Here is a 24,062-nt window from a genome sequence, read left to right as displayed (position 1 = left end):
CTTGGTCTTCTTATTGGACCAATATACTTCTTCACTGCATCCTGTATTATCACCTTGACTCCTTCCCAAAGGATTTCTGGTGAGTTCTCCTCATTGGTCTCCAAAAAATCATCCAACTGAGTTGAGGTCTCTTCTGTGAATCCACTAGGAATTGCTCTAACATTCAATCTAATGGGACGTGCCTGACCTTTAAGTTTTTGGAGTCTTAGTCTTACTTTGGCTCTTACTAGTTGATGGTCTGTACTGCAATCTGCTCTAGGACAAATGTGTACAAAAGAGATATTCGTCTTCCATCGCAGGAGAGCCAGGATGTAATCAATCTGGTGTCTTGATCTATCAATGTTAGATGTCCAAGTATAGGTCCACTGTGGATGTTTCTGGAAGCAGGTATTGGTAATAACTAATCTGTTAGCATGGGCAAATTCCAACAGTTTTTCACCATGAGTGTTACGTTCACTGAGACCAAACATGCTACAATCTGGCCTGACTCTCATACTCTTTCCAACTTTTGCATTTAAGTCCCCGAAGATCTAAAGCATGTCTCTCCTTGGTAGGCAGTCCAGAACAGTTTGTAAGTTTTCATAGAATTCCTCACTCTCTTCTTCAGGCCCATCTGTGTGGGGTGCATAAACTACCACAATTGATACATTGGTAGGCTGAGCCTTAAGTCTAATAGAAGGTATCCTATCATTAATGGGGTTATAACCAAGAAGACTTTTTGCCTGAGCTGTCTTCAGTATCACGGCTACCCCATGATGTTTTTGAGTTTCCACCTGAGTAAATAACTAGCTTACCATCCTGTCTTTTGAAGTGAACTTCTCCATTCCACCTATAATTCCCAGGATGTCAATTTTATACCTATCCATCTCTTTACAGAAATCTCAAGAATACCCATCTGTAGATCCTAAGCATTCCATGAAATTCCCTTCTAAGATTAATCTTATATCTTCTGTGTTACTTATTCACAGTATCACTGACTTTTGATGGAGACTGTAATATACTTCTTGAACAGGACTCTCTGCCTAAGCCCTGAAGTTGGCTCTGATTATTCTGCAACACAATCGATGTAGCATGAGATGTGTTATAAGACACAACCATATTAGCATATTAGCTTGCTCTTTATTGAGAGTTAATTTGCGTGTTGACAATAGTTATGTATTCCAATTAGAATAAGTAAAGAAAGTTGCTTAAAACAATACTGATTATTTAAATTTGGGATCATGTCTTGTTAATGTTTTCAATGGAAGATATCATTTATTAACATCTCCTCACAATTCGTTATGCAGTCGTTTTGGAATATTGGTCTTTCCTTATTCTATTATTTTGTTTCCATTTCCATCAAAAGATAATATATATTCCTTTATTCTAAGCAGTAGAATTTATACTTTGCATTTAAAATGCTTTGGATGAGTGAAAAAGATAATACTGTAGATATCTGATTGTTTCATTGTAAATATACATAGAAAAATTAGAAATATCGATGAGTTAAAACTATAAAATAAAAGAATTCAGAAATACATCTGTATATGTATCATGCATGTCATTTTACTCAATGCAAGGTTGCCTCTGTAGCAATCACAAGTAATGCACATTTATCCTTCAGTTTGAATGGAAATGAGATATCACCTTTTTATAAAGCTTTTCAACAGGTGTTAGTAATATGCTCTGATAAAGAGATGATTGTCTGTTTAATTGGAGTAAAAATTCTTACTGGCAAGAGAACATGCAGAATTAACAAACTTACGATTAGTATATTATTCATGTTTGCTTGACCATAATTCTAACCAAATCACATCTCGGGTAATGTTGTAGATCCTTATAAAATTTGCTATTATTTTTAATTCTGAAATGATGCTAGGTTCTTCTAAAAGCTTTCTTTAAGAAAAGCTACTTAATTGTTTAAATATTCTTCATTATAATAATTAGATAAATATAGGATGTATTTATTTATCTTTTTTTTGTTTCATCTTGATTTAAATTAGATGGAGAGGAAACATGTAAGTTCAGTGAAGCTGAAACAGGAACTCGATGATGATGAGAAACCTTTATCTCTGAGGCACATCAGACATGCAAGTTCCGTGAAGTGCAAGAAGGAATTAGATGATGATGATGATAAGCCTTTATCTCTGAGGTACTTAATTCATTTTATTTCTTTAGTTATTAAAGTATTTCTAAAAACAAAAACTTCTAAAATTCTAGTCTCTTCTAGTCTAGAAATGATTGTGAATAATTCCCATTATCATTGGGTGCATTTTGCAAATGTGTAGGTGCCTATTATTATATTTGTTTTGTATATCAGTATGCAACTTATTTTCTGGTATTATAGCTAGATGCATTTTATTGAAATCTGATATTTAGAATTCTTACAAAAATTTGTTGACTATTCCAAATTTTTATCTATATATATATACTTGAAGTAGAAAAAGCCATGATATATATTTGAAATATGGAAAGGTAGGTGGAATAGATATATTCCACCTACTGTGGCTTAATACAACAATGTGTATTATTGTTGGCCATATGGCCAGATTCTGGATGATTGAAGTAGAGATCTCATAGTATCCATCTATTAAAAGGGAAATAAAACAATGTGAGAATTGGCAAAATTTCCCTACTGACTATTCCAGGTAAGATTTATACAAGCATACTTACTGCAAACAATAACAAAACATACTGCAGCCAAGGAGAATTGAAGTTGTATCGCAGGATAGTGAAAAGAGCTCATTTGAGGCTATTTGGTGTGAGATTGAGACTGCAGAATAAATTTATACAGTTGGGTGCTGCTACAGACCAGGTGATGGAATAGATGGTGGAAATAGTATGCATAAACAAATTGATGAAATGAGTGGAAGGAGGGTAATTATTATGGGGGATTTCAACTATGGTAACATTATTATTATTATTATTACGGGCAACTCCAGGGAGTCATTAGACTCATCGAAGAAGTCCCCAAATCATATGCATCACAGCTATTCTACATTCGTACAGTATCTATCATACCTCACCTTAAACTCATTCACTGTCACAGCATCCACCACAGACTCTGGGAGTGCATTCCACTCATTCACCACTCTACAAGTAAAGAACCCAGCTCTAACACCTTTACTAACCATACTTTTGCCCAGTTTCCATGGATGTCCCCTAGTCCTCCCACAATCAGCCCTGTTCTCAAAAATATCTTCTCAATTAATTTTATAGAAACCCTTCAGTAATTTGAATGTTTCAATCATATCTCCCCTCCTCTGCCTATCAACCAATTTTTTAAACCCGCAAATCCTCAACCTGTTCTCATAAGGTTCATTCCACAGACCTGCTATCATCTTGGTCACTCGCCTCTGGATCCTCTCCACCTCCTCCCCATCAAGAAGAAACCTAGGTGACCAAATCTGGGCACAGTAGTCGAGATGATGTCTTATCAAGGCTCGATACAGAGGAACAATAACCTGCTTGTCAACGTGTTCTTCAGCAATCAAGTGATTTGATGAGCTGATTTGGCCACTTTTGCAATGTACCCCCTAAACTTCAACTGCTTATCCACCAACGCTGCTAAATCTCGTGCCTCATCAATTTCCTGGAGTACAGTTCCACCAATGTAGTAATCTGCTGCTAATCTTTTGACCCCAAAATGTATAACCTTACATTTTGCCACATTAAATTGACATCCATTCACCTTAGGCCAGACCTCCAATCTATCCAAATCATCTTGCAAAATTTTGACATCATCTGCATTCACTATTGCCCTACCCAACTTTGCATCATCCGCAAACAAATGAATTGTTCCTCTCAGATCCTTTCCTATATCATTAATGAACAAATTAAACAGCAGTGGTCCAAGAACAGAACCCTGTGGCACACCACTAGTCACAAGCCATCTTGTGGATTCTACTCCTGAATAAACCACTCTCTGATATCTCTGTCAACTACCCTCTTATCCATCTCACCAACCCTATATCCACCCCCATATGCTGCAATTTACTAATTAGAATTCCATGTGGTATCCTGTCAAAGGCCTTAGCAAGGTCCAGTAGAATCACTGTAAACCCATTACCCTTATCCAGTTCAGCCGTCCTGTGTTATAATACGTGAGCAAGTTACTGAGGCATGACCTACCCTTCACAAAACCATGCTGTCCACGATACGGTATCCCATTTTCTTCTATCCAATCTTGTATTTTCCTCTTGACTATTTTCTCCAAGACTTTGATAATGATTCCTGTTGTGCTGATTGGCCGGTAATTTTCAACAGCAGCTTTGGAACCACATGCAGTGGAACTATTTTCCCCTCTTTCCACCCCCTTGGGACTGACCCCGACCCGAGCTCAAATTAAACAAAATGGTCAAGGGTGCTGACAATTCTTTAGCCGCTTCACGTACGACACGAGCTGGTATACCATCCAATCCCACAGATGTATTGACATTGAGGTTCTGTAATAAACTGGTTACCTCTACTTCATTCATCGCAATTCCAGTATAAGCTGTTGGTTCTTCCATTCCTGCAATGTCACCACCTGGATGATATACTCTTGCAAAGTGCTCTCTCAGTAATTCCACTATTTCGACTGATTCGGTTACCTTCCTATCCTCAGCATTTTTTAAGATCATTCTACCATGAACATTTTTCCTTTTACTTGCAACATATTGAAAAAACTGTTTGGGATTCTCTTTAGCCTGCATGGCCAATTTTCTTTCGTAATCCACTTTTGCTTTTCTTACCACACTTGTAACACCCTTCTGGCCTGCGTTTTATACCATTCATGTGCCTGCCGGTCACCTTTCTCCTTAAATTCCCTCCATAGTTGTTTCTTTTTTTGCAGCTCAAGCTTAATGGTGTTATTCATCCATTTAACCCCTACTTGATTTATTATTCGGACTTTAGGTATACAGTTGTACTTGCCATGGCACTGAACCAATCAAACTCCTAAGTTTGTCATACTTACCAGCCTTGTAATTCCACATGTACCCTGTCTTAATTGTAAATTCCACTCCTTTAGCCACCTCCCAAGTCATGACCACTCTGTTCCCAAGTCATGACCACTCCCACCAATTGGTTGCAACATGGTCATGTTCGTTATTACAGCCACATTCTCAGTTGCGATTACTAGGTCAAGCACTCTCTGCCCCTGGTATTTTCCACTACATGCTGCCGCAGATAGTTGTCCCTTAATAACTGCATAAAATCCAATTCCTTCCTCCCATGTGCCCTCTCCTCTTTCCAGTCAATGTTACCATAATTGAAATCACCCATAATAATTACCCTTCTTCCACTCATTTCTTCTATTTGCCTATGCATACTATCCCCACCATCGATTCCATCACCTGGTCCAAAACCCAACCAGTACCCAATTGTATATTTTGTTCTGCTAGATTCTATCTCACACCAAACAGCCTCAAATGTGCTCTTTTCTCTATCCTGCAGTTCAACTTCTATACTCCTTGGCTGCAACTCATCAGCTATCATCAATAACACTCTTCCCCCCCTTTTTATTCACCCTGTCACCCCTGAACACGCTATACCCGTCGCATTCAATCCCACTAGCTTTATCATCTTCTGTCAGCCGTGTTTCACTAATACCAACAACCTGTGGTCTGGAAGTGCCAACCAAGGCCAAAAACTCTTCCTTCTTGTTCCTAATACTCCTGGCATTAGTGTACATGAATTGCAGAAGCCCATTTTTCCCATCCCTACTTTGATGCCTTATACTAACTATCCCATTCTGTTTTGTTGTCCTTCGTACTCACTCGGGCATAATATACTCATTCATACACTCAACTGCCTCCCTAAAGTCTGCATATCCACTCCCCCCCCCCCTCTTAATAAATCTAGTTTCCCTGAGTCTGTACATCCACTTCCACATCATTCATCAACACTTTTTCAAGCATCCGTAACCCAGTAACCCATCCATCTTATATAAGTCCTTTCGCCCATCGAACTCATTCCACAAATTCCACACCACTCTCCATGCATAATCCATGCATAAAGTCATTGGCAATTATGGCCTTCCTTCTAAACACTTCACTGTCATACCGCGGTAAAATACTCGCTATCCTAATTCTCTCACTCTTCTCTTTTGCTACCTCAAGTAATTCCCTCACATCCTCTATCATTTCCATTTTGTCCTCTTTCAAATCATTTGTTCCTGCCACGATTATCATCTCTTTTACCCTCTGTTTTTACACTCGAATAGATTCACTGACGTCCTTTATGTTCGCACCCGGCTGGTACGACTTCGTCAAACTCTTAACTATCACACCTCTTAATAGCGAATCCCCATACAGCACTCGCTCCTTCATTTTATTGATGTTTACGAACATTATATTATTTGTCGTCAAAGACTTACGCGGTTATTAGTCGTTACATTCAGCACACATTTTTCCATACGCTCCAGTTGCCTTTTCGCTCTGTGTATCGCACCGTTCAAACGCGCAATTTCACTACTCACATTTATCTCACCATTTTCATTATCAATCAAATCATCCATTCGTTCTGTATTTCTACCTTCATTTACACTTTCAATGACGCTCTCACACCTATCTGGCACTACCACGCAATTCTCTATCACACTGCCATTTTCTACATTCTGACTATCGTTAACGATATCACTCTCGCCACCCGAAACACGCTTGAGATCCTCATTCTCCTTACACTTTCTGCACATATTAATTCCACTATCACTCTCTAACCAGACTCCCACCGCTCTTCGCAAAGCATACATCTCACAGACAGAACATTGCATAAATTCGTTTACATCCAAACTCTTAAACAAACATGGCGACCTGGCTGCCATTTTTTTCTTTATCGGTGCCATATGTACGCTATCTTATCTTAAAAATAATACTTAAAATAACAGAAAACACACAAAAATTGCACAGACACACCAATAAACAAAAAGCAAACAATACTACTTAAAATTCTAGTAAAATTGCCAAAGTTAACACAAAATACTACTAATCTTTTCAGGAGCTCTCGACAAACCAACAATCAAATCAGTGCAACACCAAGCGGGGCTGATTGGAAGGAGGAGAGGACACATGTGAGGAAGAAAATGGATTTTATTCAATTATTAAGGGATAACTATCTGAGACAGCATATAATTGAAATACTAGGGGTGTGATAGTGCTTGACCTGGTAATAGCATCTCAGAATTTGACTGTAATGAATATGACTATGTTGCCGCCTGTTGGTGAGAGTGATCATAAGGTCTTGACCTGGGAGGTGGCTAAAGGTGTGGAATTTTTGGTTAAGACAGGATATATGTGGAATTACTGTGCTGGAAAGTACAACTGCAAGGGCTGGATGTCGATAGAGCATGGGAAGTGGTCAAGGAGCATTTACAGGAGGTTATGGCTGATTGTATACCTAGGGTCGGAATAGTAAAACAAGTAGGGGTTAAATGGTTGAATAACACCATTAAGCTTGAGCTGCAAAAAAAGAAACAACTGTGGAGGGAATTTAAAGAAAGGGGTGACCTGCAGGCCAGAAGGGTAACGAGTGTGGTAAAAAAAGCAAAAGCGAATTATGAAAGGAAACCAGCTATGCAAGCTAAAGAGAATCCAAACAGTTCTTTCAATATGATGCAAGCAAGAAAAAAACTGTACACAGCAAAATGATTTTAAGGAATGACGATGGTAAGGAGGTCACTGAATCAGTCGATATAGTAGAGTTACTGAGCGAGCACTTTGCAAAAGTATATCATCCAGGTGGTGACATTGAAAAAATGAAGGAACCATTAGTTTATATGGGAATGGTGATGAACGAAGTGGAGGTGAATAGTCTATTACAGTACCTTAATGTGAATACATCTGTGGGATTGGATGGTATACCGGCACGGGTCTTGCGTGAAGCGGCTAAGGAATTATCAGTGCCCTTGACCATGTTGTTTAATCTGAGTCTCGGGTCTGGGTTAGTCCCGAAGGTGTGGAAAGAGGGGAAAATAGTTTCACTGCATAAAGGAGGATCCAAGACTACAGTTGCAAATTACCGACCGATCAGCATATCAGGAGTCGTTGTCAAGGGAAAAATACAGGAATGGATTGATGAAAATGAGATATTGTACAGGGGACAGCATGGATTTGTGAAGGGCAGATCATGCCTCAGTAACTTGCTCAAGTTTTATAACAAGGTGACGGCTGAACTGGATAAAGGTAATGGGTTTACAGTAATACTGCTTGACCTGGCAAAGGCATTTGACAGGATACCACATGGAATTCTAATCCGTAAACTACAACATATGGGAATGGATATAGGGTTGGTGAGATGGATAGGTTGGTGGTTGATGGAGAGATATCAGAGAGTAGTATATTCAGGAATAGAGTCCAAAAGACGGCCTGTGACTAGTGGTGTGCCACAGGGTTCTGTTCTTGGACCACTGCTGTTTAATTTGTTCATTAACGATATAGGGAAAGATCTAAGTGGAACAGTTCATTTGTTCGCTGATGATGCCAAGTTGGGTAGGGCGATAGTGAATGCTGAAGATGTTAAAATCTTGCAGGATGACTTGGATAGATTGGAGTTCTGGGCTAAGGAGAATGGATGTCAATTTAATGTGATAAAATGTAAGGTTATGCATTTTGGGGTGAAAAGATTAGCAGCAGTGTACCACATTGGTGGAACTGTACTCCAGGAAATTGATGAGGCGAGGGACTTGGGAGTGTTGGTGGATAGGGAGATGAAGTTTAGGGGACACATTGCAAAAGTGGCTAAATCAGCACATCAACTCACTTGGCCTTGACGAGCAGAGACAAGCAAGTTATTGTACCTCTGTACCGAGCCTTGAGAAGACCTCCTCTCGACTACTGTGCCCAGATTTGGTCACCTAGGTTCCTTCTTGATGGGGAGGAGGTGGAGAGGATCCAGAGGCGAGCAACTAAGATGAAAGCAGGTCAATGGAATGAACCATATGAGAACAGGTTGAGGATTTGTGGGTTGCAGAAATTGGTTGATAGTCAGAAAAGGGGGAGATATGATTGAGACATTCAAATTGCTAAAGGGTTTCTATAGGATTAATTCAGAGGATATTTTTGAGATCAGGACTGGTGGTGGAAAACTAGGGGACACCCATGGAAGCTGGGCAAGAGTGTGGTTAGCAGGGGATGTTAGAGCTGGGTTCTTTACTTTTAGAGTGGTAAATGAGTGGAATAAGCTGCCAGAGCCTGTTGTGGGTGCTATGACGGTGAGTGAGTTCAAGGCAAGGTATGATAGATACTGTGAGAATGTCGTATAGTTGTGTGGACATAATGTTGAGGGCCTCCCTCGATGAGTCTAAGGACTCCCTGGAGTTGCCCGTAATAATAATACTTGAAGAGACTAAGAAAAATTATGGAAGAAAACCTAGAGAAGAACAAGCTGGGGTCAAGCTAAATAATGGTTGTCAGGATCAGAGTTTCTCTTTTAGACAAATGGTTGAGAAATAATGTGAATATAACCTCTGTAGCATAATTGGAAGCACAGTGGAACATTGCATCCTTCAATTGGAAAAGACCTGGATTCGATTTTCGTTGTGACAACGAGAACCGTTATATGGGCTTTTTCAGTTGAAGGTGAGTTAGCCGATCTCATATGGAGGTAGCAGGGTTTTTACTCCCATGTACAGACAAATGGGCCTTCAGAACACACACATTTACAGACAAAAAAAAAATACTGTTGTTAGTGATGATGGGCAGTAGATGGTGTTGATGGTAATAGTGTTGTAGTAGGAGAATTAAGTGGTGGTGGAAGGTGTAAGATGTGTTTAGTGAAGTGCCTTCCCATGATGAGTCCTTGGACTCTCTGAAGGTGTCATATAATAATAATAAGGATCTGTATTAAAATTTTTAGATCTAGAAAAGGCACATGGCATGGTATTAAGAGTGTTGGATTCTGAATGAAGAGAAATTAAAATTATTAATACTCCCTTCAGAATCCAACATAATCCACCATATCAAAGGTTACATTTGTAGATATTATTTAATGTAAATCTCTTATTGTAAACTATTATTCATATAATTACATTTGAGTTTTTTTTTATTTAATTAATTAATCTGGGATATGTATTAATAATGGAAAGGACTCTGTATAAAAATAACATTCAGATTATTTTATTTATTCCTATATTAATAGTAGAAGAATTCGTGTTCATCTTATTTATTTATATATTATTTGAATTGAAAAATATCCTTTTATTTTATTTCTGTATGTAAAGGTATAATGTTATGTAATGCTTATGCTTATGTACTGCTGTAATTGTTGTCATGGAGATGGAGTTAAAAGTAGAAAGTGCGAGCGTAGTAGCGTGTGAGTTATGGAATGTGAGATGGAATTAATATGAGTTAGACGGTGAGAACAAGTTTTGGTGGGAAAACGGAGTGAAAATATATAAATGGAAAGCAAGAGTAAACGAGCAGTGGGTCAGCAGTTTGTCAGCAGAGTTAGCACTAGAACTAGGGAACTAGGGACTGAGTACAATTGGAGCACTTAGCACAGTAATGGCACTGAGAACAGTACAATAGAGATGAGGAAATAATTTATTGGCAGCACGGAGTTAAATAAGAGGCTGTAGTACAAAGAATTAAGTGCTGTGATCAGATTACGAAGGATCTAAATGTAAATTGACAACTCAGAATATTGATATGGAATCCTGAAGTTAATGTTGTATTCCAGATCCTTCAAGGAAGATAAATGAAAGCTGATTCTATTGTAAAGTAGTATATGAGGAATAAGTGAATTTTCTAGTCCAAGTGTGTGTCTGTATTTGTGATGTGCTGAAGTTAAAGATTAAGTTAATTTAAAGATTACTTTTGAAATGTGTAGTTCCAGTGTGATAATTATCTAAAATTTTAAGTGTGCCTCAGTGAATAATATGTGCAAAGATTTATTCCAGTAAGAACAGTTGTACTTTATAGCATTTTAGAGTGAAGTTATAAGAAATTATCTCCTGTTAAATCCTAACATTAACTGTGGTGTTTATGCTGAAATTAGCCGAAGCTAGAAGGTTAATAGTCTTCCCCCCCCCCCCTTAAGGTGATAGCTATCTCTTGACTGAGCTATGTGATTTCTTACTAAGGGATAGATAAAGAATGCTATTGTTAAAATATTTGCTGTGAATTTCAGTGTTAAAGAACTTTAGAACTATCTTTGCTTATTGAGGAGAAATTAGATTTTGAAGCTCAGTGTTTAATACCAAAAGTTAAGTGAATGTTATGTTTAGTTGAACTGAGTTAATTTTGCATTATCTTGTATCCAAAGTATGCTTATATATATATTATATAACCTTGCATTAAATGTTTTGCTTTATTGATTTCAATTTATTGTTAGCCTGATTCTTTTCCACTGCACCGTTCATAAAATTATCAGACCTAGCAGGAACCTCAAATGTTAATGTAAAATTCGGCCTATATATAAACATTAGACTGCTAAAGTTAATTAATATTTGATTACACTATTTTGCATAGACTAATCTGAATATACAGTGGTGCAGTATAATAGAAATTTCCCTATATTTGGATTAATATTCAACATACAATTAATTAACCTTAATAAGAACAACGTTAAAGCAAGATGGCGGATCAAAAGACAGGAAGGAAGATTCAACAAGAGGAAAAGCTGTTCCAAACACTGCAGTTGTGTCCAGTAAATGGTACATTTTGTTGAGCAGTACATAATCTATATTTGAGTTGTCAGTAATTAGAATTGAAGGAGGAACAGGAAGACGGTTTGATGTTAAATCAGGTGTGAGACAAAGGTGTACATTATCTCCATTGTTATTCATCTATATGGATCACATTATGAAGGAAAGTGACATTAAGCCAATATCTAAATTGGAAATAATAAACACCACTTTCTGATATTAAATGTGGATGATGCTGTACTTCTAAACAACTCCACTAAAAGATCTGGATTCCCTAACCAAATTGATAGCTGTAATAAATTCATTATGAAAACAGACATGAAGCATTGAAAACATTGACTGCATCCTGAATTGGAAAACCTATTGAACAAGTAAAACATTTCACCTATCACCTATTTAGGTACAATTTTTAATCACGTGGCAAATTAAATAGGAAATAAACAAAAGCGAATATAAACGCTCACATTTTTAGCATTCAGGAAAGTGTGGGCAGAGCTAATGAGGTAGGTATGATCACTTAAATAGAATTAACCTGGTGCAGTAGTAAGTCAAATGAATAATTTTATATGGAATAACAGAAAAATTAATCAAAACACTAAACTAGCTTAGCTAGTTTAGTGTTTTGTCTCATCTGGTGTTTTTCTATCTGTAGACTAGAGACCACAGATATGATCATTCAAAGGGAAATTAGGGTAGAGATGGCATCAGTGCAGAATCATATTAAGAAAGGATGTTAGGAAGCAAAACTTGACATTTTTGCATTCAGGGAAGTGTGAGCAGAGCTAATGAGGTAGGTATGATCACTTAAATAGAATGGGAGAGGAAATGTTAGCAAAAAAAAAGTGTTTTTTGTTATAATGGCAAGAGGAAGACCAAGATTTAGGTGGATTGATACAGTAAGATGTGCCTTAGCTGACAAAATATAACATCTAATGATTCCGGAATCCTGGCAGATTAATTTGGAAGAAATGGATAGAACTTGCTAATGATATAAACTTTTCATGCGGTATTATTGTAATACCCTGTACACATTGGAAATTCAGTGGTGATGGAGGACCACAAAGGGATAAAATGTTAAAATGATATATTGCAATAATTCTCCTCTTGCTGGATGGATTTTAATATAGTATATATCAGATGTACTCAAAAAAAAGATATAAATTTTGTTTCATTTATTGGTAGAATTTGGCAAAAATATTCTTATTTAATAATTTCTTGCTTGATGGAATTTATTGAAATTTGTTGCTTAGAATCTCTAAAAATTTGTTGGACCATTTCAGTTTTGGATGTTCAGTTTTGTTTGGCTTTGTGCAAAATTAAGCCAAAAAAAAAAAAAATTATGTTAAAGATGCCAAGCTATTTTAAACCTGGTTTTACTCCATTTCCCAAGTAAGCAAACAGACAAATAAGTCAAGTTTGCGCCTGCACACCGTGCAAGTCTAACTGACCCGCAAAGGTGCAAGTCTAGGCAACTCGTGGTAAAGGTGGAATAAACTCTGATCACTATCCTTAATATTTACTCTTAATGCAAAGTCCATCTCCTTGAGGAGATGTATGATGCTATGCATTAAAGGCAAGGGGCCACTACCCAGATTGGTTTCGACCTTTATTGAGCTCTCATTAGTGGGAACTAGGCTTAGAAATACCAAGGTTGAGTAATACAGAGCTTATAAGTATTTTACCAACATAAGTTACCATAAGGTGCTTTGACCTTATTATATAAAAATCTCAGGATGAGAGAGAGATGTAGAGGTTTTTTACCTTGGGTATAATATATGTTAAAGATGCCAAGCTATTTTAAACAAGGTTTTACTCTATTTCCCAAGTAAGCAAACAGACAAATAAGTTTGTGCCTGCATGTAGTGCAAGTCTAAGTGACCCGCAAAGTAGTGCAAGTCTAAGCAACTCGTGGTAAAGGTGGAATAAGCTCTGATCACTATTCTTAATATTTACCCTTAATGCAAAGTCCATCATCTCCTTGAGGAGATGTATGATGCTATGCATCAGAGGCAGGGGGCCACTACCAAAATTATGTCAAGAGTATAGAAACCAAAAATGGATCAGTGTTTCCTAAATTGTAACTTTTGACCCACTCATCACATTTTTACAGAAGTACTAGAGCATAACAGTTCTATGAATAACATTGTTTTGACACCTGCATTCTTGCAAAAACAATGCAAATGTTGACAGTTGACTATTCAACTAAAAACAATTTGAAACTGCTGTATGTAAACAATTATAAGCACATGACTAAACTTAATGTTTATTTGGCTAAATGCAATATGCCTCAAGATAAGAAGTTTCAATATTAAACTGATCCCTAGTTTAAGACTGCTTGATGAATGATTGTCTTTTGTTCTTTTATAATTGTCTTATTACCAATCGGTTTGAAATGATCATTTTTCCCTAGTTGGATGGAATTTAGTAAAATTTGATATTTATGATCTTGATCACTATTAGTTTGTTTCATTGTGCCATTTAGACCCATATTGTTTGCAATTATTTTTATTTTTTCTTAAGTTTACAGTTTTAGATTCTGCTCATATTTTAAGTAATCTTTTTTTTGTTCAATTAAAAGAGCTGTTTTAGTATGCAAACTTTTTTATTAGATTTCTGTTCAGGAAAAGGACTAGGCAGTACCACTAATGTCATGTTCCAACATAAAAATGTGCAAAAATTCATGATCGTGGAAGACCCAAACTATCAACACAAAAAGCTATGATACCTCTCCTTGAAACCATCAGCAGACAGAGCACTCACAACTGACTCAGGCAACCCATTCTACTCTTCACCACTCTCCAGGCAAAAATGTAGTCCTCATACCCTTGCTAACCACACTCTTACCCAACTTCCAGGGATTATCTCTTGTTCTGCCCCCGCTAGTCAACTGCAGAAATATTTCCCATAACTAATCCTATAAAATCTTTTCTTCTTCTTCATGTAGCTTAACTCAGTGAGTTGGTGCAGCACCATGTCCTTCCATTTCTCTCTCTGTTGGTGGCTTTCCTTTTTGTTTCTGCATAGCCATATGATTCTGTCCATGATCTTATATTTTCAAGCCATGTTCTTTGTTTTTTGCCTCTTAATCCTTTTCCCATAATTTTTCCTTCTAAAACTGTTAGTATCCTCTGTCCTGCTGAACCTCTCAATACATGTCCTGCCAATCTCATCTTTCTCTGGATCATTTCCTGTAATATTCTCATTCTCTGTAGGATATCTGTATTTGTCACATGTTCTGTCCATGAGATTTTCAGCTCTCCTATAGCACCACATTTCAAAGGCCATTGACTGTTGTCTTACTCTCTTCTTGAATATCCAGGTCTCACTTCCATATGTGAAAACTGGCCACACTAATGTTCTTATCATTCTTTTCTTTGTCTCAATACTCACAGAACTTCTGAGCAGATCTTTACTTTTCCAGAAGGCATCTTTAACTATGGCTGTTCTTATTTTTATTTCTTTATTTTGCTTTCCATCTAAAGTAGGTGTGTAAATATTTGTATTATGTTGTATGTTAAATTTTCATATTGTTTATGAATATTTCTGGCTCAGATCTGTTTTCTTTTGAGATTTTCCATAAATTTGGTCTTTTTTGCATTTATATCTAATCCAAATTCTTTAACTTCTTCAATTAGTTGCTGCAGTAGTTTGATTAATTTGTTTCTGTTTTCTGCTATTAGAATGGTATCATCAGCATATCTAGGATTGTTGTATGTTATACCATTGATACTAATTCCTATTTTTTGTTTTTCAATCTTTTTCATCATTGTCTCACTATAGATATTAAATAGATTTAGTGAAAGGATACAACTTTGTCTAACTCCTCTTTTTATTTTCACTACAGAGGTCTCAGAGTTAAACAGCTGCATTTTCTTTTTGGTCTAAATCATTTTTATAATCTTAAGTACATGATCTAATATATTGAATATTTTGTTATGTTTTACCCAGTCAAAAGCCTTCTGAAAGTCTATAAAACATATGTAAATGTTCTTGTTTCTTTCAAGTAATCTTTCTATTAGTATTTTTAGTTCCAGGATAGCATTAATGGTTCCCATTCCTCTTTTGAAGCCTTTCTGTTGTTCACTCAATTCACCGATTAAGGCTCTTTCAATTTGTTTGTTAACAATGGTTAAAATAATTTTAGATGCATGGCATATTATGCTCACAGTTCTGTAATCCTAGCAATTTTGTGCATTATTTTTCTTTGGAATTGGAAAGCAGATAGATGTTGTAAAAACTTCAGGTAATTCTATTGTTTTATAGATGTCCTGAATGGATTCCACTAAATAGTTATTATTAATGCCAGTCAAAGCTTTCAGCAGCTCACCCAGGGTATTTATTATTAGGAAGATTCTTAATTAAGTTACTTAAATGTTTCTATCATTTTTCCCTATCAACCAACTTGTGCAGCCTATAAAACCTCAGTCTATCCTCATGGGGATCATTCCACAGACTACTCACCATCTTGGTCACTCATCTCTGGATCCTGTCCACCACTTCCTCCTTCCCAAGAAACCCAGGTGACCAGATTTCAGCACAGTAATCCAGATGAGGCCATATCAAGGCTTTATAAAGAGGAATGATAATTTCCTTATCTCAGCTTGTTAGCATGTTCTTCAATAACCAAGTAATACTAGGAGCTACCTTGTCTACTTAAGCAATATGTCCCCTAAACTTCAACTCTAAGTCTACTACTACTGCCCCCCCCCTCCAAATCCCTGGCTTCGTCAATTTCCTGGAATATACAGTACAGATAAGACACAGTGAATGAATTAGAACTCTCAGAGCTCTTACCCATCTATTACAAAAGGAAAATAAAACAGTGTGAGAATTGTAGAGAAATTTTGCTAATGTTCCAGTTAGATTTTTACAACTGTACTTGAGAAGAGGCTATGAAAAATCGTGGAAGAGAGAAACTCTGGAAAGAACTTAGTTGTCAGGATTATGGGAATATAACAAGGATCTGTATTTAAATTTTGAAAATCTGGGAAAGCATACAAAATAGTGTCAAGAGAAAACGCAGTGCTAGTTATATGGGATGTTATATGAAAACTTGAGATATTCAACTTAGCTCTTTATGAGATGATGTTATACTCTTGCATTAATCCAGTCCAAAACTTCAAATTCTTTAACTGAATTGAATAACTGATGTAAAAAAAAAAAAAATCTGACACGAAAATCAGCAAAAAAGTTATGAAATATGCAACACATCTCAATGGAGAACCTATAGAAAAAGTAAAATATTTCACCTATTTTGGCACAGTTTTTAGTGCAGAGGAAATAGTAGAATAAATGAAGCTGACATAGCAGGGAACAAGTTTGAACAAATGAATATGAAATAATAGAGGAATTATCCAAAACACTAAATTAGGGTATTCAAACTAAGTTTAAATCACAGATCTCAGAATTACTTTTACTTTTAAAAGCATTGCTACTGTTCAATGGAAATGTAATGCTTTTCTTTGTAATCCCCTTCTTCATTGTGAATCGTCATTTCAGGAACCTTCTTGCAGACTACTAGCTCACATTGTCTCTACAACTCCTCCTCTCCATGTAAGTCATGACCATTCTCTCTTCCATCTTCCTACTGGTGACCAGTTCATCACTCTTGGCCATCTCCCCTGTGGCATCCATTAAACATGTCTATAGCTCTTATGTGGTTCTTCTGCTTTGTATTCAATGTCTATCCTTCTCTCTCTTACATCAGAACACTCTGCTATCATTTGGGGTACTTGGTTTTCTGCAGAATGTCTCAATAGAAACTACACTGTTCAATTGCTTATAAATAGCTTTATGGGCTTGGTTGATGTGATTGTCTACATCCTTCTCACATTTTCCCAACTTAGGAATAATAGATCCTAAGTATCTAAAATGATCTGCTACTTTGACTCGACCAAATAAAAGATCTAAATCTCTGCCTTCTCCACCAACTACCAAATATTTTATCATGGTAAAATTTATTTTTTTACCTCTCATGCTGTAAACATCAACCAAATTCCTCATCATAAAGTCATTGTCATCTTGATCTTGAGCAGTTATCACTTGATTCAGCAAACAGTAGTTTCTAATCTCATTTCCCACAGCTGTACATGAGGCATTCCAGTTGCCAGCACTGCATCAAGGTAAATCTTAAACAGGGTTCATGACATCCTACAGTCTTGTCTCAGAATTGAGGTAGAAATAAAGTTGATTGATGAGATTACAGACATATGAGTCAAGAAAAATTGGTGGAGAAAAGATATCACTAATTTTTTATGGCTCAATGGCTGAATCATATAAAAATGAAGATATTAACACGTTCGCTGCCACACTCCTCAGGCATAGTTTCTTCCTGCACGCCAAGCGCTTTCGCATCTTCAAGGTCACTACGAGTAATCTCGTAGCCGACTTATCGGACAGAATTTTGTTTCATATGCCAACTACAAGTAATCTCGTATCACCCCCCCACCCATATGTTACATGTGCTGACGAATGTGTTTATTGCGTCTAGTCTCTAAAAACCTTCAGTTTCGCCATGACCAGTAAAAGAAAACTTACTGACAAAGAATTAGAAGCTTACGCTAATATGAACGATGATGAATTTAATGAATTCATCATCGCAAATGGAAGGATAAGAGGGAACTTCTTTCCATTTTAAATATGCACAAATTTGAAATGGTTGAAGCAAAAAATCAGAATGGTAAAATTCAATTAATACCAAATATCATTAGGCAGGACCGGCCTTCTCTATAAAGGGGCCTGAGTGCAAGAAACCTTTTGGGGCCCTAAAATATTTTTCAAAGGTAAAAATTAAAGGATTCGAAATAAACGTATTGTAAAACTGTGCAAATGATTTTGGCAAAGGAAAACAAAAAAAAAAGTGCATTCAAAATATAATATGTTTCTGCAAATGTGTACCGACTGTGTCCACTCGATCGTGGAGTCTGGGTGCACTGCATCCCCGAGATGACCGTCCTGTCGTTAGGGGCTATAATTTTTGGTATGTCAGGCATCGATCTTTCTGATCAAATGCTTCCTTACTATTCCGCCTTATGAAAGACAATTAGATGGCCATTTTAGACAATATAATTACTGGAGACGCAATGACGGCATTAAAATTTAGAGATCAATTTATTTCAGTTTTTGTTGGAATGGATGAGCTTATAGCATCATAGAATATCATCAGGATTCGGGATCTTCATTATTTGGAAATTTTACCACCTACAGAAAAAAATAATTGCCAACAAAGCCATGCCGAGTATGTACATGAAACAAACAACAACGCGAAACACATTATTATTGTCCTGTTTGCCAGGAAAAACCTCCATTGTGCATGGAAAATTGTTTTAAAGTGTATCATTCGTAATTTGAATAAATTGGTTTTTATTTTATTGATTTCTTTTTATTATTTTTATTGATTTTATTAGTTTTAAATTGATTTACAAATTACGGGTTATACTATGGATTAACTCGCTTGGCATAGGAGGTTGGTAATCGACATACGAGTATATTCATAGTTGGCTTCTGAGGCACATATATAATATACTATATTTTAGTTGAAATTATTTCCCTTCTACCAAACCCTCCAGACGTGCTCTCCGCTTTATTCAGAATCCAAGGGTCCAAATTAAGGTAATTATACTAAGGGTTAACTCGTGTTTGGCATAGGAGGTCAGTAAATCGACATACGAATATACTCGGAGTTGGCTTGTGAAGCTCACATACAAACTACGAGTATACTCGTAGTTGGCAGCGAACGTGTTAAGAAGAAACTTGACATTAGCATTCAAGAATATGTGGCTAATTAAACAACAGGAGAAAAAGGGTTAACAAAATACTTTTGATGCTGCAGTGGCAGGAAAAATGGCGCAGCATTACACCAAGTTCAAAGTTTATTGATTCTGTTAGAGTGCCTTAGATGAGTGCTGAGTGCATTGGACTTCTTCCAAAGAACAGACTAACTTGGAGGAAAGTTGTTGATAGGAAGTTAGTAATGATAAAAGTAAAGAAATCCTTTCATGCCTTTTATTCCACAGAGAGAGTAGACAGAGCTCTTTTATCCCTAACTTTTTTGAAGACTGGTAGGCACATCTCAATCTCCATCTTTCACTGATGTTGAATTTAAGCCATAAATGAACCAAGGCTTCCAGAGAGAGAAAGAGAGAGAGAGAGATGAGTGTGAGTGATAGACAACTTTTATCTCGTGGTCCTAAACCTTAACACTTGTATTATTGTCTGTAATATTGTTAGTTTTGTGAGTGATTTTTTTGTAAGATGTAAAGTTAAAAACTCAAGTTTATAGGAGGGAAAAAATCCTACTTTCATGCCAAAAATACGAGATGTGGTTATTAAATAATGAGACAAGGTGTGCTGTGAATCGTGTACTCGTAACAGTGGGATGCACTTGCACCATGAATGACCTTGAAGGTTCTAGAAGCAGTTCAGATAAGCATTGTTCGCTGTTGCTCATAGTTAGTCTGTAGGCAGTTATAAAAGAAACGTGTGAAATCGCTTTGCTGGAATAATGTCTAATGTTAAACTTGAGCAGCACATTAATCTCAAATTCCTTGTGAAATTGAAGAAATCACCGACCAAGTGTTTGAAACTGTTGCAGGAGGTGTATAGTGATAATGTAATGTCACACGTGCGAATGTTTGAATGGCACAAATGCTTTGCTGAAGGTCGAGAAAACGTTGAAGATGACGTTCGGTTCGGTTCCTGCCAGGTTATGGCAGGAACCAAACAAAACATTGCAAAAATTAATGAAATTGTCCACAACGATTGCCAATCAAGCATTTGGATGATAGCAGACATGGTGAACATTGATAAGGAGACTATACAACAAATTTTGCTTGAGCAATTGAACATGAACAACGTCTGCACCAAAATGGTTCCTAAAAACTTGTGTCAGGAGCAGGCAGACGTCTCGAAACAAATTTGCACTAACATCATGGAACCACTGACAATGGAGCTAGACTTGCAAGCTTACATGTGATCAGACATGTATTTTCCAGTACAAGACAATCGATGCACTAGAAAACTCCCATGTCATCGAGAATGAAAAAAGCAAGAATTAGTAAGTCGGAACCGAAGGCAATGTTGATTGTTTTTTTTTAATGCTTTTTTTTTATATCAATGGTGTGGTAATGGTTGAATGGGTACCAGAGGGTCAAACAGTTAACCAACATTATTACCTTGATAAATTTAGTTTAATCCTTTATCCAAGTGTGTGCAAACAAAGTTTGCACCTGAAAGTATCTTCAGGACTGGGGTAAAGTGGTACAACACTTTACCCCAGTCCTGAAGATCTTAATGCATAACATTATACATATCCGCAAGGAGATGTGTTTTGCATTATGGGAGATACTGAGATAGGAGTGTTGGTAGCTTGCTCCACCTTTGCAAGGAGTCGCCGGTGTGGTACCACTTTACCCCAGTCCTGAAGATACTTTCAGGCGCAATTCAGTTTTTAATCCTTTATCCAAGTGTGTGCAAACAAAGTTTGTGCACACTTGGATAAAGGATTAAACTAAATTTATTATAGTCTGACCAAGTGAAAAATAAACTTTCAATAAACCTTGAGGTTCTGGCCAAGCGGAGAGAGAATGAGTGAAGAAGAAGAAGAGAATCTGTGGCAAACAACACTTGGATTCTCCATCAGGACAATACTCTAGCTCATAGTGCATTGTCTATAAATCAATATCTGGCTGATAAGAAGATCCCAGTGTCAGACCATCCACCTTACTCGCCTGACTTAGCTCCATGTGACTTGTGGAAGTAAATGACTGTGTTGAAGTAAATGCTATTTTCACCACAGGGTACATAGACATGGAGTTAGTAACAAATCAAAATTCTGGATTAACTTGACCTTTCTCCAGATAAAAAGCAACCATGTTTGGCTTCACTGGCCTATAAGGTCTGATTGCATGAAAAGAATAGAAACCCCCCCCCATCCCTACACACACACACACACACACAGAGAGAGAGAGAGAGAGAGAGATTTTCCAGTACAATCGATGCACTAGAACCCTACAACATGAGAGAGGCATGGGACGAATCAAAGTTCAAAAAAGCCCTAGATCTGCTCTGTAACATTGCCAAAGTAAGCGGCAATCTAAGAAATGATTTAAAAAAGGACATATTAACAGCAATGAGTGAACTAACAAAGGTATTTAATAAAATGAAAAATGCAACTAAAGTGTCGATAGAACAACAGACTACTACAAACAACCAGGGACATCCTCACTTAGCTCAGCCTACTCAGCTATACTTGCAAGTAATTAAAAACAACGCTAAAAACAAAAACGAATCCGAAAACAATCCTTACTATAAATTAATAGTCAAACCAATGGCTCAACTAAACAGCGAGGAAACCAAAAAATCTTATAAAAGAAAAAATAGACCCAAGAAAAATAAAAATTGGAATCACAAAAATGAAAAGTATTAATAACGGAAGAGTGTTAATTAAATCCAAAGAAAAGACCGATATAGACTTGCTCATCATCATCAAATTCCTGACATGTACAGGATATGATAGTATTACATGAAAGATTTACATAATTACTAACTTCCTATCTACAATTTTCCTCCAATTTGCTAATCTTTCCTTGCCCATTCTGTTTAAGTGACCAATACCACCTGAGATTAGCTCTGCTAACACATTCCTGGATGCTGACAATGTCAAGTTCTTTCCTAATATCCTCGTTTTTAATATGATATTGCCATTGATGCCATCTGTTCACACCTCTAATCTTTCTCAGGACTCTCATATCTGCAGTCTCTAGTCTTAGGTCAAGTGTTTTACTTCTGACCCAGCTCTCAGATCCATAAGTTAAAACTGGTTTGAACACTGTCTTGTATACAGCTAATTTAGTGTTCCGACTAATTTCTCTCTTATTCCATATGAATTTATTCACTTGACTTCCTATCATACCAGCTTTGTTGATTCTGTTGTCTATTTCCATATTTAATTTACCATCTTCACTAAAAAATCGTGCCTAAGTAGCTGAAATGTTTTACTTGTTCCACAGGTTCCCTGTTCACAACACAGTTGATTTTCAACAATTCTACCTATTTTCATTGTCTTTGTCTTTTTAATGCCGACCTTCATACCATATCTATTACAACAGTTATTCAATTTAGTCAAGGAATCTTGCAAATTTGTAGCGGATTTATTCAGAAGTATAACATCGTCCGCATGAAGTAAGGAGCTGACATTAACATCTCCAATTCTGATATCATGTTTAATACCACTTTCCTTCATAATGTGATCCATATAGATAATGAATAACAGAGGGAATAATGTACGTCCTTGTCTCACACCAGATTTAACATTAAATCATCTTCCTGTACATCTTTCAATTCTAACTGCCGACTTCCAATTCAAATACAGACTAAGTATTGCTTGATATAATGCTCCATTGACACCATGTAACTGCAGCGTATTGAATAGCTTCTCTCTTGGCACCTTGTCATATGCCTTTTCCAGATCAACAAAACTTAAGTACAGATCTTTGTTATATTCTCATGCTTTCTCGACTATTTGTCGTAAAGTGAAGATCTGATCCTGACAGCCTCTATTTGGCCTGAATCCAGCTTGTTCTTCACCAAGCTTTTCTTCCACAATTCTTCTCAACCGTTTCTCAAGTATACTTGCATAGATCTTGCCAGGAATATTCAGTAGGGAAATACCACTGTAATTCTCACATTCATTTGTATTTCCCTTTTTATATATGGGTGCTATTAGAGTTCTCCAATCATCAGTAATTCATCCCTGTGTCCAGGCTTTCTGAACTATATGCAGTGCAACCACTGTAAAGCTTTTATACCTCTCTACTTCATCATTTCTGGTCGAATATCATTTACTCCTGCTGCCTTTCCACATTTCAAGCCTTTGATGGCTTTTTCTACTTCAAGTTTGGATTTGTATTCCTTACTGTATGCCTGTTGAGTGTTTTTTATCACTCTGCTATCATTGCTTGTTTCATTTAGCAATTTTTTTGAAGTAATTACTCCGTACTTCAAGGATATCTTTTTCTCCTGTTTTCATGTCACCTTTATCATCTCTAACTCCTTTTACAGCACTCTTTCGTCCATTTCTAAGCTTCTTCAACAACCTCCAGAATATCTTACCACCTTCTTGATATTTATTTTCTATGTTCTTGCCAAACTCCTCCCATGACTTTTGTTTACCTAGTTTTACACAATGTTTCGTTTTCTTACATTTGTCTCCGTATTCTCTAAGAGCAAAAGCTGACTTATTTGCCAGGAACTTTTGATATGATTTCTTCTTTTCCTTCACTGCCTCTTTAACTTCCTGTGTCCGCCATGGAGTCCTGATTTTTCTATCCTTGCAGACAGCCTCACCACATGCCTCTCTGGCTGAATCAATCAGGGTTTTCTTCAAGGCTTGCCACTGAATCTCCAAGGTTTGGTTCCTGTTCTCAAACTCTTTCATTTTTTCTTCAATAATTTTTGTATA

At 36.8% G+C, this 24,062-nt stretch overlaps 1 protein-coding gene across 1 annotated transcript in view; it reads left to right on the top strand.

The window, feature by feature from the left end:
- LOC150103256 (DNA topoisomerase I, mitochondrial-like) overlaps positions 1-24,062 on the top strand; it is a 364,529-nt gene that overhangs the window by 23,003 nt on the left and 317,464 nt on the right. Inside the window, exon 2 of the mRNA XM_090398605.1 lies at positions 1,983-2,131. Within this exon, the coding sequence (XP_090254731.1) occupies positions 1,983-2,131 (149 nt within the window). The remainder of the gene's footprint in view (positions 1-1,982; positions 2,132-24,062) is intronic.

Source organism: Typopeltis vanoorti, chromosome 9 (genome assembly GCF_054136105.1).
Source record: "Typopeltis vanoorti isolate ZY-2024b chromosome 9, IOZ_Tvanoo_1.0, whole genome shotgun sequence".
NCBI classification, from domain to species: Eukaryota; Metazoa; Arthropoda; class Arachnida; order Uropygi; family Thelyphonidae; genus Typopeltis; species Typopeltis vanoorti.
This window is presented reverse-complemented; position numbering and strand designations above follow the sequence as displayed.